The 17284-nt window shown below is 39.2% G+C and overlaps 1 protein-coding gene across 2 annotated transcripts; it reads left to right on the forward strand.

The window, feature by feature from the left end:
- Positions 1-302: 302 nt before the first annotated feature.
- LOC143300932 (ADP-ribosylation factor 6) lies at positions 303-14632 on the forward strand. 2 transcript variants are annotated; one of them, XM_076614869.1, is made up of 5 exons: positions 303-477; positions 8284-8397; positions 9776-9879; positions 12646-12844; positions 14273-14632. In XM_076614869.1, the coding sequence occupies exons 2-5, from the start codon at positions 8316-8318 to the stop codon at positions 14413-14415; spliced, it is 528 nt and encodes a 175-aa protein (XP_076470984.1). In that variant the 5' UTR covers positions 303-477; positions 8284-8315; the 3' UTR covers positions 14416-14632. The 2 variants fall into 2 exon arrangements, with proteins under 2 accessions (XP_076470984.1, XP_076470985.1); XM_076614870.1 differs by lacking the exon at positions 303-477 and adding an exon at positions 4067-4203.
- Positions 14633-17284: the final 2652 nt, after the last annotated feature.

Genomic DNA, 17284 nt, shown 5'->3' on the forward strand with positions numbered 1-17284 from the left:
CAATATGAGCTGTCAGGGGCAAAGAGCCTGCCTTCTTCGCTGTCTAACAAGTTGTCTCTCGTTAAATAAACCGAGAGGGGGCACTGTCCAGAAACAACAGATTCTTCCGCTTGAATAAATCACGGAAGACTTTCTGGTGTTTTTTCGGGAACGAGTGAACATTTTAAAATAGTGGATACGTACAGTCCTTTCCAGATTAGTCAAAACCTTGATCAGCTAACATTATAAACAAAATGCTTGAGAACTATTTTCTAGTCCAGGCGGAAGTGTGAGGTCACAACCGCCATTCGGCATTTCCAGGATGGCGTTTTCGATGAACAATCGGCTACTTAATACAAGGTCTAGGTTCTAACTTGTGTACGCTTTGCTGACACGGACACTTATTTTGTTTGAATACAAATATAACAAGTTGCCTTGGGTGGAGGAATTCAAGATACTGTCGGAACAACCGTCGTAAAAAGCCATCAGTGTGAGCAGGTAGGTGGGGCGTCCGGCAATTTTTTTTTCCTTTTTTTTTTTTTCAATCCCCGTGGGTGAAACTTTCTGCTTGTTTTATTAGCCTGAAGGTATCGACAACTGTCTGAGTTCGACACGACCCTTACGCAGAGACAGCATGAAATTTAGATAGATTGCATCTTTTTGTGTAATATGATGACTGATGTGGCATTGGCATTACGTATCCATGGTTCCACGAGACCACTGTCTTTACAGAATCATATTTAGCCTTCCGAAGTTCGTTGTGCACTGCCGTCTTTTTACCGACCCGGCTTTTCTGTATGTCTGGTGGCTGTTTGAAAATGGGTGCGGCGTTTCGTTTGCTAATTTAGTATCTAATGAAGAATCTTGAGATGGTAACGATTGAAATTCCACTTCCCCATATTTCGGACATTTTCAGAATAGTCGAATCAACAGACTAAAACTTGTAAAAGGCAGCGTCTTTTCGACAGATAATAACTCAAGCCAAAAGCGGGATTGATTGAATGATTTTCTAGTTCCATATTGTAGTTTGGATGGTAAAAAATTAGTACACAAACCACCCCAACCCACCCCACCCAAGCAAAAAGAAGTTTTCCGAATAATTAACTTGTAAATAACTTAATGTGATGTAAACTCTGAAATCGTATTACATTTACATACTAATCAGAGGACAGGCTCACCAGGTTTTTGAACTAGATCATCAACAAACTCATAATAATCTCTCACTACATATGTCATTATGTGTATTAAAGTTTAAACTGCTGACCAGGGCTTCCATCAAACTCATAATAATCTCTCACTACATATGTCATTATGTGTATTAAAGTTTAAACTGCTGACCAGGGTTTCCATGATTTGAGGTTAGGGCTGGTGTAAACTGTGTATGTAAAAGCTTCCTGAAGTTACTCCTTCTAAATTAAAGGCAAAGACTGAAAAAAATAGCAGCTTGCAAGGAAGAGCTGTTGATCGCCAGAAACACTGAAAACACAGTATGTTACTGCAGTGGAGATGAGTGGCTAAATTCCAATTTTCAAGTGCTGTCAAGCATGTAAAGTGCACCATTTTGTCGTCACAATACCAGTTTTTCAGTGGGTTATTTAGCAGATGTGGTGTAGCGTATTATATTTATATGGATCCATCAGCAAGCTTTGACACCTTGAAACTGAAACAGAACACCATGTCATACTGTGGAACACCATGTTAGGCAGTTTCATTTTAGAGAAGCAAGGTTCTGGCTATCAGTATCACGGCACCATGAACTGAGTGACAGTTTCCATTCCCAAGGGCAGTGCCAAGGCCTGTCACTCAGTGCAGTCAATTATTTTCATGACCAGTGGCTTTTTCTCTGAAAAAGAATGTATGTAGACTACGATGACTAGATCTATATGGTGAGGGGTTGTTGTGACAGATAGATTAAGATGATGGGTTGTGTAGTGCATTTGATATAAATATAAATAAATAATCCCCAAAACAGGAAAAGCTTTTGAAAACAGAAAAGGGAATAGGCTACACCAGTAATGATAACGGGTAATTTGTATTTATCTCTGTCAGCTTGTGGAGCTGTTGATTGCTTTGTTGTTTGCATTATGATTGATTTGGTGCTGAAATAGACATTGCACTTGCAAGGCCTGGTGGTGATTTCAGACATAACTCTGAGTAAGTTATTAAGCTATTCACTGTTTTTCTTTGTAATGTTGGCTTATCTTTTTAGCAGATCTGCTGCAGACTTGTCTCTGTTGGTTTTAGTTTAGTTAATAATATGTTTGTACAGAAGTTTACAGGCTCCGGGATGATTTCAGAAGTAATTCCTGATTCATGGACATTGAAATGTTGGCTGAATGTTTTGTCATTTGATCTGTTATCAAATCGGAAATAGAAAGCTACAGTTTGTTCTTTACTGAAAGGGAATGTTCATATTTTTAAAAATAGAAAGCTACATTTGGCTCTTTACTGAAACAGTGAAAAGGATCTGTTCATGTTCAATCCTGGTGATGTATTTATAAACAGATCATTTGAGAAATTGAAGATTTTCCACAAGTGAACTTGCTCAGTCTCTTAGTCTTACTTACTCTCTGTGCAGGTGATGACAAACACATGTGCAATAAAACCAAAGCAGTGTGTGCACACTAGTGCGTACAAGGAACAACATGATGCCATCGGTTTCCTTTACAAATACAATGTCAGGAAAGCAGCTTCGTAGAATGGGTTCTGGGCAGCCGGATCCTTACCACTGTGAATGTTTAACAGCTTCCTCAGTTAGCTACTTTCTGTGCATGTGTATATGTGTCACTCTCTCTCTCTCTCTCTCTCTCTCTCTCTCTCTCTCTCTCTCTCTGTGTGTGTGTGTGTGTGTGTGTGTGCAAGGCTTTGGCACAGTTGTGGGTGGCACTTATTAAATACTGATATTTAACTATATTTAGATTGTTATTTAGAAGTGGAGATGGCCCCTTCTTTTAAACACAGAAACTAAGTGAGAAACTTAATCAGAAACTGTTGAAACTGTCCTTTTCAGGTGAAGTAAATATGTGTTTCAGTATTTGTGTGCTTTAGGATGTAGTTTTTCAGACAATAGTTTAGTTGTGGACTAGTTGCAGGTGGTACCTTGTTTGATTAAAGTTGTATTTGTAACACATTTATTAAAAAAAAAAAAGTTATGTTCTTCTGTTTTAATTATTTTTGGAGGTGAAGTATGTGACAGTACAAAATGCCACAACCTCTCCCCTGTAAATTTTTGTTCCCATTTGTGTGTGCATATATATGTGTGTGAGTGTGTGTGTTCAGCATGCATACCTGCACATTTGTCCTTGAACAGATTATTTTAGTTTACGTGCGTCCAAAAATTTTTAGTCGGTGTTAACTCCCACACATTAACAGTAATATTGTGGAGGAAAGAAAAAAGATGAAAAGCAAATGAGCTACACACTGTAGTGTTCAGAGATACCAGTGACAAAAGATGGTATGAAATACTTGACAATAATAAGGACCCTAGTGGCTAGCTGCACTCTGCCTGGCACAGAATGTATATTATGTGTATACATGTATATCATTTTTGTATGGGTCTAGTTGCTGGGGATGTTTATTATATAGAGAAACCCCTTCCTTGTGCTAGATCAGTTTCACAGACACGATTTTCAAATTTGCTCTGACTCAGTAAGTGTTATTGTGTCAATAGGCTAGTATTTAATACTATTAATAGGAAGCTGAGTATGCCAGATTTGGTTGGGTTGGCTAAGGTTGATTAGTTCTATTTTACTGTCAATGTAAGCAAGAGATTACATTCGTTTTTATGTGTCTTCCGTTGTTAGCCGGAAGTAAAAAGAGTATATTATAGGTCAGTTTGATAAGCGATGATTCAGCGTTGAGGATGGTACCGGATACATTTATTCCCACGACTCTTGCGTGTGAGTTTTGTTCATATGACATGTTAGTAACGTCCATGTTTCCGGCAGCTGGAGTATCATGTCAATGGAGCTGTAATGGTGTGGGATTAGTGTGCGTCATATCTATACGCAAGTGAAGTGATGACTCATTTTGAGAGGGCAGTTACTTCCTTGCGTGACGGACCCTTGAAATGACACAATGAACAATAGTAACTGCTGTGAACAGTCAGTTTTGTGGTGAAATGCACATATGCATAGATAGAGGACTTGTGTGTGTGTTCGCTCATTTGACTTTGTTTTAAATTAAGTTGCTTGTGCAGTCAAGTGTGTTTATGTTCATATGCGTGTGAGTATAAAAACAAATTAGAATGAATATGAATATGTTTGCAGTTTTCCTTGCTAAGTGACTTAGTTTACAAGTCTTTGTAGGTTTGCCGAGATGAAACCCAGATGTTATACCAAGATAATGTTTTATTCATGCTTTTGGTGAGACAGGTGTTCAGCTTTCTGCAATGCCTGCTTTGTAATTATGTCAGATGCCAATCTGCATCTATTGGGATTGATATTTGATACCAAGAATTTGTAAGACAAGTGATAAAAAGAAGAAGAAAAAAAGACAGACTGGAAACTGGAAAGACTGTCTTTTCTGCATGGGTTTTGTTTGAAAAAAAAAAAATGTCCTCATTCTTTCAGCGTCTTTTTGCATTTTTTGTTTGTTCAGGTCACACACTTATTTCCTGCTGAGTATGTTCATGTTTCACTTGTTTCCTGATCACTTTGACGGTTTGATCTTGTCCTATATTGATGTCATTCTTCCACCCTTTTCCAAGGGGCTTTTTGTCTTTTTTGTCTTTTTCTTTTTTTAAATTTTTAGCTGTGTGTATAATTTGTAATTTGATGTGGAAAAAAATAACTTGAAAGTAGAATTATGTAAATCTTTAACTTCAGGTTTGGTGTTTTTTGGGGGGAGTGGGCGGAAGGGGGTGGGGGTAGGGGGGGAGGTTAAGAGGAAATTTATCAGAATATGGTAGAATGGTCCTCACATTAACAATGTACATACTCTGGGCTTAGTTACTGAAACATAGTTGCATTTGTTTCCCACTTTGCTCCAGGTTGTTTTTGTTTGTGTGTGTGTGTGTGTGTTTTCTCCGAGAACAAAGGTTTTGTTGCTTCTTGTTATTTCATTTGGCTTGGACTGGGAGTGGAAGTGGGTTGGATCGTTGAAGGCAGAAACTGGGCATCTAGGCAGCCATGAGAAAGGGTTTGACAGTGTTTGATCTGTGCTGGTCACAGTGACATCTCTACGGCTTGCTAGTCTTCCCTTCTTTGGGAACTTTGTCCTTGTTTCCTTCCCAGGGACGGCAGGAGGGATGGAGCAGAGAAAGAGGCATTCATCATTCATGGTTCTCTGCCCCATCAGGGCTCCAGTCTGTCCTTTCCCACATCTTCCCACTCTCTTTGCTTGTTTGCACACAGGTCTGTACACTAGTTACTCCTGTGGACGAAACAGTGACTTGTTGATGAAGCTTGACATTCAGGAGTGATGGTAAGTTAAGTAAATTGAAGCCTTGTGTTCTGGAAATATGTTTGCCAGTGTGCACTTCATTTTGAGGTTTATTTGAGTTTTGATGTAGTTTTACAATTACAGTATTAGGTAGGGTGTTTTTCATTTGTCATCTAATGATTTATTTGTAATCTGATACTTTCTTCCACTTAAATAATGTTGTTTCTGGTTGTAAATTAGTAATGTAAATCACTGTGTTTCATTTAAGATTGAAGTAAGTGTTGTAAAGAGGAAGGTTTTAGGAAGAAAACACGTTAACTTGATCTTTTTGTTGGCATTCAGGTGTTGTGGGGCAAAGAAGGAATGTCATAAGGTGGTCAGGTCTTGTGGTCACTCAGGTCTAAAAAGACTGACCTATCTCAGGGTTAGAAATTCCCAAATCGCTTTTTGTTGTCCTGGGGACAAATAGATTTTTTTTTAAAGTCACATTCTCCCAAATTTCTACTAGTCCCCCACCCCCCAGGCCCCCCTTCTGTGAAGAGGTGGTTAATGAAAATTACTTCTAGTAGTGCAGTGACAGGTCAGCAGACATAATCCATTGGAAGCAGTATATGTTACAGCGTGTAATTGTTTCATTACTAACACTATTTTTAGCCATGTTCGTGTAAGATAGAACCTTCTTAAATTCCATCATGACAGTGGCTGGGACTTTGGAACTCACCTCTAGTGTAGCAGAAAAAAAGTATGTGAGAACTAAAATTGTGCAGCATATTGATAATTAAATACAGGCTGTCCGATCAGAAACCGACAAAAGGAGCCATTTTACTTTTTTTAGAGCTGAATGTGACGAGTCCAGTTTGAAGACACAGAAGTTCTACAACTAGTGGTGAGTTACTGAACTGAGTAAGTACACAGGGTGGGCATTGCATTCAGAAGGCTCAGTGCAATTCAAAACCAGTGGCAAAACTTGAATGGCTTAGGTGAGTTTCCTGCTGTACAACCTAACCAAAAACACCTGGAGTGGGGAAGGGATGTGGGTGAGTGGGTTGGGGGTGGGGGTGGGGGGGTACCAGTAATACTAAAAATGATCCAAGTCATGTTTTGCTCACATTTCACTGTTTTTTTACCATTATATTAATCTGTTAAAATATGAAACTTTACAGTACAATTAGGTGCTATAATAGAGGAAAAGATGACCTTAGAAAATGACCAAATTTGACAGTATAAATTCAAGGAAAGAGAAAATGGTGCTCAAGAGATTATGGTGTTAGTGGAGGACTGTGACAATAGCAAACATTCAGTAATTTGTTTTGTTTTGTTTTTCTTCGTAGTTTTAACTTTTATTGAAGTAGTCAATTTATTTTTTGAGTGCTTGACATTGAAACAGAACCTGAAGACTTGCTTTTAAAAAAAAAAGAAAAGAAAAAAAAAAGCAGATATGTATCGTTTATTTATTGATCATTGATTTAGTCTGCATGCTTAATGTTTGATGCCTCCTTGAAACTGAAAGCTTGGTTTCTCTATTCTGAAAGAGAGGGAGCTGTTGATGACATGGTTATTACTTACATTAATTACTTCATTGTTACAAACTTAGTAACTGATGTTAGTGTTTACTGTCAACTGTAGTAACTGATGTTAGTGTTTACTGTCAACTGTTTAACTCCACTTCTGTTTTTGTTTTCACCCAGAATGAGAATACACTTTTGTCCAGTGAAATGCAAAGATTGTTCCTACACTTTTGGATTTCACAATTTTGTGTATAAAATGTGCATTACTGAGAACAAATCATCCAAACACACATTGGCAGTTCAAGTATTGTTGTAGCTTCAGCTCGCCTGTTCATGAAGATCAGATGGATCTATACAAGTTGGCATACAAAAGAACTGTTGTGTTTGAGTGTCAAACCAAACATGATAACATCAGATTTGTTGTGTACTATTCTTCGCTTTGGTTGAATTGTTTCTGAGAACAATTTGCTGTTGTGACACGGCTGTTTTGTTTGAGATTAGTGAGTATTGAATTATTGATTGGATATATATATATTCCATGGACTGGTGAAAAGACTGGAGATTCAAGCTCACAGATTGAAACAGTGATTTGTGTATGTATCTATGCAGTAGACAAGTAAAATATATTATTGACAACAAAATGTAGAACTGAAGTGGGAAAAAAAAAAATCCGAAGTGGAAAAACAAAATAGCAACAACATCAACAACAATTCAGAAGTGCAAAGATTAAGCAACAATGATAAATGAACAGATAAACACTTTTTGTTTTTGTTTGTTGTTGTTGTTTTTTAACTGTGTATTACTGGGGTGGAAGATGCATCATTAGACTAGATAGATAGATAACTCTTTTTCTGTGTATTTTCAGGGTAAGGGTGCATTGAAAGACATGATAAATATATAGATAGATAACTCTGTTTTTTCTGTGTATTTTCAGGGTAAGGGTGCGTTGAAAGACATGATAAATATATAGATAGATAACTCTGTTTTTTCTGTGTATTTTCAGGGTAAGGGTGTGTTGAAAGACATGATAAATATATAGATAGATAACTCTGTTTTTGTGTGTGTGTATTTTCAGGGTAGGGGTGCGTTGAAAGACAAAATGAATAAATTGATAACTCTGTTCTTTTTTTCTGTGTATTTTTAGAGTGAGGGTGCGTTGGCAGACAAGATAAATGATTAGATAAATCTGTTTTTCTGTGTAATTTGAGGTGTAGCGTTCATGGCAGACAAGATAAATAAATAGATAACTCTGTATTTTTCTGTGTATTTTCGGAGTGATGGTGCGTTGGCAGACATGATAGGTAACTCATAAAGTTTTTGTGGGGTTTTTGTGTGCATATTTTGAGAGTGAGAGTGCATTGGCAGACATGATAGTTAACTCAGCTGTTTGTTTTTTTTTTCTGTGTATTTTCAGGGTGAGGGTGTGTGGACAAAGCAGAGGCCAGGATGGGCAAGCTGTTGTCAAAGATCTTTGGCAACAAGGAGATGAGGATTCTCATGCTGGGGCTGGACGCAGCAGGCAAAACCAGTATCCTTCTTGTCCCCCTCCCGTGCCTGGACTTCCTAGATAAAACTAAAAGAATGCTTTATTGTCTCTGGTAAAAGAGAAATTGTTGACGCATTTGCTGATAATTAAAAAAAGAAAAGAAAAAAAGTGGCATTTAATTATAAAGCAGCATAGGCATAGCATTCTCTGACCAGCAAAGTCAGGACATGCTCATGCGTTTTGAATTAAAGTATGTTGATTTATGATAAATCATAATTTATACATGATGATAGACACATTATATCATAATTTTCCATGATTTTTCTTCATCATTTGAAAAAAAAAAAAAAAAAAAAAAAAATCTGGCAGCATTTGGAAGGTCTACTCCACCCATATTATTATTAATTATTAATTTTATTTATTTATTTATTATTTTCTTTATAGCAGATACCAGGAGCATATGTTATGTCATAGAAGCATGCACGCCCTTTTTTAATTACACACGCACACGCACACACACACCTCTTTCTCCCTCTCTCTCTCTCTTACTTTTATGCTCTTATAGAGGGGTTTGTTAATTCAATTGGAATTTTTAAAAAAAATTTTATAAGTAACAGCCTGTCATTTTTGTTTTACATTTATATATATATATATATGAACAGCCAGAATCTATACATTGCACTTGTTCACGTTTGTCTGTCTGACTGTCAAAACCTATTGACGTTTTCTGTGGAGCCACCAGACAGATCACACCAACTTTGTCGAGATGACGCTTTATTGACGTGCTCTTTTTAGGTACGACTTTCTGGATGACGTTTCATGATCTAAAGATCAAGGCTTTACTTAGAACTACGGTAAATGCCACAATGGTTATTTTTACTTTAAGAACTGTTGCTTTTTCAGAAGCACGAACTATTTGGAAAGACAGTACTTTAGTAGAACAAAGACAAAGACTAAGATATTTTTATTTTCAAAATTAAGATTAGTCTAATAACTACTGAATTGATAACGGTTTCATGATGAAAATCAGTGTGCAAAATTGATATAGCTGCCACTAAAAGAGCAGGATATTTCAGTTTTATGCACTGTAATTTGGCTGATTGCTGGCATTTATTGTCAGATTTGAAATTCCTCGATCTCTCTATTCCCGGGGTATTTTGTTTCATTTGGAGGGGGAAAAAATCATGGTTTTGCATTAATTAAAAACCATCAACAAAAGTTACAAAAGTTATATCATGTATTGGTGTAGAAATGATGCACACTTTGATTACTCATTATAACCGTGACCCACTGGTTCAGACTCTGGCAGTGGTCCGATTCCTGTTGTGTGCAAAATAATTCTGACAGTTAACCAAGTCTTGTTCCTGTCTGCTTTCTTTTACTGTGGATGCCTTAGTGTTTTCACCTTAACGCTCTGCAGCTTTACTATACAAGATGAAACTAGGCCAGTCCGTGACAACAATTCCAACAGTTGGGTTCAACGTAGAAACAGTTAGCTACAAAAATGTCAAATTCAATGTTTGGGTAAGTATGTTTACAATTATCTTGATACAAAATACAAATGATGTATGTATACTTTTCATACCTTCAAAAATGTAAATTTCTGGGTTTCTGTGTAAGTTACGTTTGCATGTAAAAGTCACGAGCTAAAGAGTTTTGAATGTCTTTGCACAAGATTCAGCATTATGAATACTTTTTTTTTTTTCAACATTTTTGTTCTGACAGGTTTGCAGATAGAAAATTAATATACTCGTTGCACTAGAAAATCAAAACATAATGATACTCTGAATATTGACAATCAACATCATGTTAAGCAGAACAACACATACTCGTGATTCCATGATGACGATGTATAGCTCAGTCTTCAGCTAGACATGTGGATAGACCAAATTTTGCTTGGATTTGTTACGTTCCATAGTTACGCCAAAAAACGTACTTGTCAGCTTCATATGCCAGTTTGAGATGTTTTATGATCATGTTATCAATACATTATTCATTATTATTTTGAAGACAGCATGAAAAGACAGTGTGTTTTCAGATTCTTATGATCATTTTGGAAGATCGGTGGGATGAAAGGATGGTGGAAAGTGGATTCGCAGTTGATTATTTTCAATGTATTTATTGTGCTCTGCACCTAATTTGTATGTCATCATCAGCCCAGAAGCTTGTGACAATAAATTCTGTACTGTAATGTTGGAAAGTTGGAGTTTTGATAAAATGACATGTGAATTGAATTGTTTAGTCTTTTCGTGCTTGTAAATTCTCTTTGACCTGCAGCATTTAAGAAATATTTATAGTGAAGCAAGAGAGAGGGAATACAAGCACAGTGTACAGACGATATATGGACAACATCAGTGACACACATCATTCTTCTCTTGTGATGTGAGAGAGTGAGAGACATCTGCTGGTTGTACAAAGAGGGATAGTAATCATCCTGACTTTGAGAACGAGTGCTGCTGCAGTGCATCTGATTTCTAAATATAATGAGATGGACAGCATCTGTGACATTTAATTGATTGATAAAGAGAATGCAGGGTTCGTACATGTCATAAAAGTATGTAAGATATTATAAAGTAATACCTGCCTTTTTTAAAGTCTATAAGCTTTTTGAGGGATGCAACATCTGTCTCAGTGTCTGTCTGTCTCCTCCCACACACTCATGCCCCCCTGTTAGGGTTCCCCCCCCCCCTTTTTTTTTTTTTTTTTATAATCTTCATATAGCGTATGTGCTTGTGGGTGGGTGTTTATTCTGTGATTGCGCACTTGAGTGTGTGTGTGTGTTCTGTGGGTGTGGTTGTGTATGCATGTGTAGGGCATATTTTGTAGGTTTTTTTGTTTTTTTGGGGGGAGTGTTTGTTCATGCCTGCAGTTTGAAACATTGTCATGGTGAGAATGGATATATATTTGTGGGTTGTTTTTTTGTTGTTGTTTTTTCATGTGCTGTGGAATGCTATAATGCACTGTTGTATGTATTGTTTCATGGGAGGCACTTCAAGCCCATTGTAGGCGAATTGATGCATATAATCTCTGTTTAGAATTATTATCACTTATTGTTATAATCAGTTACTATTATCATCATTATTAACCTATCAGTATCATTGTTATTATTATTATGATTGTTATGACAACAAATGCTACATCCTTTTTAACACCAGCCTGTGTGTTTTTTCCCATGGTTTTCCTTTGTGCATGACGGGTTACCTGAAGTTGACATCGAAATATTTGATATCTTTTGTATGTATATATACATGTTGAATGACTGTGATTTTCATGTATTGTTTATGTGTTTTACACCACCAGTGAAATTCTCTTGTTGAGGTAATCCAGCACTGTGTGGTTCCTCCCTGCAGGACACACCACCAATGAATTTCTCTTGTTGAAATAATCCAGCACTGTGTGGTTCCTCCCTGCAGGACACACCACCAATGAATTTCTCTTGTTGAGGTAATCCATCACTGTGTGGTTCCTCCCTGCAGGACACACCACCAATGAATTTCTCTTGTTGAGGTAATCCATCACTGTGTGGCTCCTCCCTGCAGGACACACCACCAATGAATATTTCTCTTGTTGAGGTAATCCAGCACTGTGTTGTTCCTCCCTGCAGGACACACCTCCAATGAATTTCTCTTGCTGAGGTAATCCAGCACTGTGTGGCTCCTCCCTGCAGGACACACCACCAATGAATATTTCTCTTGTTGAGGTAATCCAGCACTGTGTTGTTCTTCACTGCAGGACACACCACCAATGAATTTCTCTTGAGGTAATCCAGCACTGTGTGGCTCCTCCCTGCAGGACACACCACCAATGAATTTCTCTTGTTGAGGTAATCCAGCACTGTGTGGTTCCTCTCTCCAGGACACACCACCAATGAATTTCTCTTGTTGAGATAATCCAGCACTGTGTGGTTCCTCTCTCCAGGACACACCACCAATGAATTTCTCTTGAGGTAATCCAGCACTGTGTGGTTCCTCCCTGCAGGACACACCACCAATGAATTTCTCTTGTTGAGATAATCCAGCACTGTGTGGTTCCTCCCTGCAGGACACACCACCAATGAATTTCTCTTGTTGAGGTAATCCAGCACTGTGTGGTTCCTCCCTGCAGGACACACCACCAATGAATTTCTCTTGTTGAGGTAATCCAGCACTTTGTGGTTCCTCCCTGCAGGACACACCACCAATCAGTTTCTCTTGTTGAGGTAATCCAGCACTGTGTGGTTCCTCCCTGCAGGACACACCACCAATGAATTTCTCTTGAGGTAATCCAGCACTGTGTGGTTCCTCCCTGCAGGACGTGGGGGGGCAGGACAAGATACGACCGCTGTGGCGGCACTACTACACGGGCACCCAGGGCCTCATCTTTGTCGTCGACTGCGCCGACCGCGACCGCATCGATGAGGCCCGACAGGAGCTGCACCGCATCATCAACGACCGTGAGATGCGAGACGCCATCATCCTCGTCTTCGCCAACAAACAGGACCTTCCAGATGGTCAGTTTCTTGGGTGTGGGGGAGGGAGTGGGGGGATGGTGGGGGGAGGGTTCTCATCATCCTCGTCTTTGCCAACAAACAGGATCTTCCTGATGGTCAGTTTCTTGGGGGTGGGGAGAGGGGTGGGGGTGGAGAGGAAGTGTTTGGCGGGCGGGGGGGGGGGGGGGGGGTCTTGTGTGTACTGACTGTGACCCACATTTTCCCCTCTTGACCTTTCCGCCTCTTCTGCTCATTGTTGGATGCTTCAGTTCCAGTATTTTAAATAGCTGTCAAAGAGAATGTTGCCTAAGTAACCATAAGGGAGGTGATACGCTGAGGGACACTACTAGCTTCAGCTTTATTCAGCTAATAATTTGCACTGGCCAGGAATCGGACCTTTACAGAGTCTGTCCCAGTGGGTCATGGTCGGTATGTTCAACGTAATTTTAGGGACAAGAATTTCCTTTTGCTTCTGGACAGCAGTGACTCGCCCTTGTGCGTGGTCTCCTGGCGACCTCACATTGAAAGATTTCGGTAGACTGCTGTCACTGGGACCGCAACAGACAAACCTGGGTGTGGCTGTCTTTTGGGGGTGCTCTGAAGTGAAAAGCACGGGAGTAATGCCGCTGAAATGGTGCAGATGCAAAAACAGCAGCAAAAAACACACAAATTCCTCCTCTTTGTGCTTTCAGTAATTTTGTTTATAATTTTTAAATATTTATTTTGATATCATTTATTATTGTACATAACATTGTAGTATTAATATTGATTAAGAAAAAAAAAAAAAAAAGAGAGGCAAGGCCTTCAAGACTCACTTTTAAAAAAAGAAAAAAATCCAAGCTTTTTATGTATTGAGTATAATTTCAAAATGTAATGTTTAAGATGAGAAAGATCAGTTTAAAGTAAATTAAGTCCCCTAGCAGAGAGTAATTTCCCTTCTTTACTATCTGCACCAAAAACGTTTGCAAAATAAATAAAACTTCCATGCTGAGCAAAAGAAGTTCCTGTTTGAACAGAAAATAATAATAATAATGACTGCTCTTGTTGTTGGGTCAGAATATCACATCAAAGTGCCAAGTTTAGAGAATACAAAAAAATAGAAATATAACAGTAAATGCAGTTTGCATATAATTAGGCTTCATTTTTTATTTTTTTTGTGCCCATCCCAGAGGTGAAATATTGTTTTAAACAAGATGACTGGAAAGAACTGAATTTTTCCTATTTTTATGCCTAATTCGGTGTCAACTGACAAAGTATTTGCAGAGAAAATGTCAATGTTAAAGTTTACCACGGACACACACACACACACACACACACACACACACACACAGACAACCGAACACCGGGTTAAAACATAGACTCACTTTGTTTACACGAGTGAGTTAAAAAAGAATAAGAAAGAAATAAAAACTCCCATCTGACGGATGTGCATGCTGTGTGTGTGTGCAGCCATGAAGCCCCACGAGATCCAGGAGAAGCTGGGACTCACCAGGATACGAGACCGCAACTGGTACGTGCAGCCCTCATGTGCCACCACAGGCGACGGACTGTATGAAGGACTAACGTGGCTCACGTCCAATCACAAATCTTGAGAGGTGCGGTCTGCCTTAGTCCGTGCCTGGGGACCCCTTAGAGAGAAAGACAGAAAGAGAAAGAGAAAAACAAGACAAAACAAACAACTCTCGACCTACTGTGACCTCCGGATGTTAGGGAGCTGTTTCTGGCTCTGCTGGCATTGTGTGTGCGTGTGTGTGTGCGTGTGTGTGTGTGCGTGTGTGTGTGTGTGTGCGTGTGTGTGTGTGTGCGTGAGTGTGTGTGTGTGTGTGTGTGTAGTTTCGTGGCACACTACTGCATCTCACTTTTCTTTTTTCTTTTTTTTTTTTTTTTCTTTTTTTGGTCTTTCAAAAAAAAAAAAAAAAGTTTACTTCTTCACTTCTGGACCTTGTTGGTTATTTTCTTTCCTAGTCCTCGTGCTTGGTGTGAGTGTTTTGTTGGGACTGCCTGCCTGCTGTGTGTGATTGTGTGTGTGTGTGAGTGAGTGGGCTTGTGTGTGTGAGTGCATGTGTGTGCGCGTGCATGTGTGCGCGCGTGCACCTGAGAGAGATTTTTCCTTTGAAAGCGGATTGTTGGTGGGCAACTTCTCCAGAAAGCACCTTTTTTTTTTCTTTCTCCCCCCCCCCCCCTTCCCTCCTCCCCTCACCCTGTTTAGCATTGAAATTCAGCATGAGGTGTGTTCATGTTGAATGGCTCTACATTGTTTTTTTTTTTTGTTTTTTTTGTTGTTGTTGTCCTTTTGTTTTTTTCCTAGCAGTACTACAGGGATGCAAGCCCTGATTTTTACTGGAAAGGGTTGGGGATGGGGTAGGGGGTGGGGTGGGGTGAAACAATGACCATAATAATGGCTGCTGAACTTCTCCATGCTGTGCTTTTGCTGTGAGGGACTGTGATTTTTTTTTTTTTTTTTTTTTTTTCTGATACGTGCTGTCATCCACGGCGCTTCTCCACATTCTTCTTCTTTTTTTTTTCTTAATTATATCGCTGGTCCAGACTTCAAGGTGTGTTGCCAAGGTTTGAACTCCAAACACCAGCTTGTCTTGTCTTGTGCTGGCCTGATCTGACGACAGACTTGTGTTTTGGAGACCATGGCAACATTGACAAAGGGAAAAGAAGAGTGAGAGGAATGTGCTGCATGGGTTCCTTCCTTCCTTCCTTCCTTCCTTCCTTTGTTCCTTTGGGGTTTTTTTTTCATGGCCCCTCAGTAAAGCAGAGAAGTGAGGGGATTTTATTTTATTCTTTTTTTTTTATGAAGCACAGGAATACTGATGTGTTACAATGTGATGATGATCATGTGTTCAGTTTTTATTATGTGATGGTTGACAACAGCATGTCCAGTGTATGGTGGCTTTTTAAATCCGTGTATTGTCTTGAATGGCTTGCTTAGTTGTAAAGAAGAACACCGGGTTTTGCACAGGGAGGGTTGCCAGTGTAAGGTTTTAAGTGTTAGTTTTTTTTTGCAAATGGATTACTGATGTGAGCACCTCCGGCTTAACGTGTGTGAGCATTGCCACCTCACATTACGACAGGTCACAGTTTAACAAAGTGTAGACAAGATTAGAGAAATGAAACGTAGAATGGTGCTGACTCACAGCTATGACACAGAAGCACTGGTACCTGTTCTTATCAGTGGAAACCTTTTTCAAGTTGTGTGCAGTGTCTGGGGCAAACCGTCACGTCGGCAGCCGTGAGTGCTGCTGTTCATGCTTCCACAAAAAAAGCTTTTCTGCATTGTTGACACATGGAAAGCCATTTTAGAACTGCATGGTGTTGTTGTTCCTGTGTGCGTACAGAGCCCTTGCTGTGCTCTGCTGTTTGATACACATGGCTTTTGGCCTAGGTCGTTTTGCTGTTTTCCTGCAGCTGTGACACAGGTTTGTGTTTATCATGTTTGATTTTTTTTTTTTTTTTTTAGTTGAGCTGTCTTCACATGACCTAGTGTGGTCTGCTGGACTATAAACAATAATGTGGAATGTCAGGAATGTGGGAATCTACTCTTGATATTAAATGTGTTTGTGTCTGAATGGTTGTGTGATGTCCAACGTTGAGAGGGAGCTGAACGGAGGGAAGATGAATTAAAACAGCTACAGTCGCACGGATGGTTGTCTGGATTTTGATGGGTCAGTGTGTTGTGGAAAAAGGGAGAGAAATAGAAGAAGTGTTTTGAAAAAGCCTGATAGTTCTTGGAGATTTCATCCTATGGCAACAGATAAGGCAGGTGTGGTCGCAGCCATTATGCATTCTGGCTTAGGACAGCGTTAATTGGAGAATTGTGAAACGAGTGTTTAGGAGCAGAAATGAGTCCTAGAAAACAATGTTTTCTGTGCTTTGCTTGTGAAATACCGTTTTCCTAAACTCCTTTCAAAGCTGTGTTGACAGTTCACTTTGGTCAAGCACTCTGTTTTTCAGCCGCTGTTCCAAGAATGTGCCAGTATGATCCCTTTGGTAATTCTTGTGTCACACGACTTCCTTGGAGCGGTGAAAAAAACACCACCGCCACCAGAATGGAGCATGGGTCAGAGACCAGGTTAATGTTTGAATACAGGGAAAATGTATCAGAGTAAAGATTTTTTTACTTTAATTCATTCTGCCTTTCGACTGACCCCAGCTTGAGCACCATTGGATGTGTTTTTGTGTCTGTACCAGAGCAGTTTTCACATGTCTAATCAACATTAACTTGACTCATTATTCCACCTTTCATTTGAGAGTAAACAGTAATCAGACAAGGGACAAAACTCTTGGTGAACTACTGACCACTGGTGAAGTTCGAGCATTTCCAGTACTGTTTTTTAATTTCTTCTTCTCCTTTTTTTTTTACAGCAAGTTTTGAGTATGAGCTTGGCAAAAAAGTCATGTTTCACCACTTGGCAAGATTAAAAAAACAAAAACAAAAAAATCCCCACACAA

This window comes from Babylonia areolata, chromosome 27, assembly GCF_041734735.1.
Source record: "Babylonia areolata isolate BAREFJ2019XMU chromosome 27, ASM4173473v1, whole genome shotgun sequence".
Taxonomy (NCBI): Eukaryota; Metazoa; Mollusca; class Gastropoda; order Neogastropoda; family Buccinidae; genus Babylonia; species Babylonia areolata.

Bases quoted from the DNA above. Each gene is read 5' to 3' on its own strand.
- LOC143300932 (XM_076614869.1), top strand. From the start codon at position 8,316: ATGGGCAAGCTGTTGTCAAAGATCTTTGGCAACAAGGAGATGAGGATT. The intron at 8,398-9,775 runs GTATCCTTCTTG...AACGCTCTGCAG, and splicing joins GGACGCAGCAGGCAAAACCA to CTTTACTATACAAGATGAAA. The intron at 12,845-14,272 runs GTCAGTTTCTTG...GTGTGTGTGCAG, and splicing joins CAAACAGGACCTTCCAGATG to CCATGAAGCCCCACGAGATC.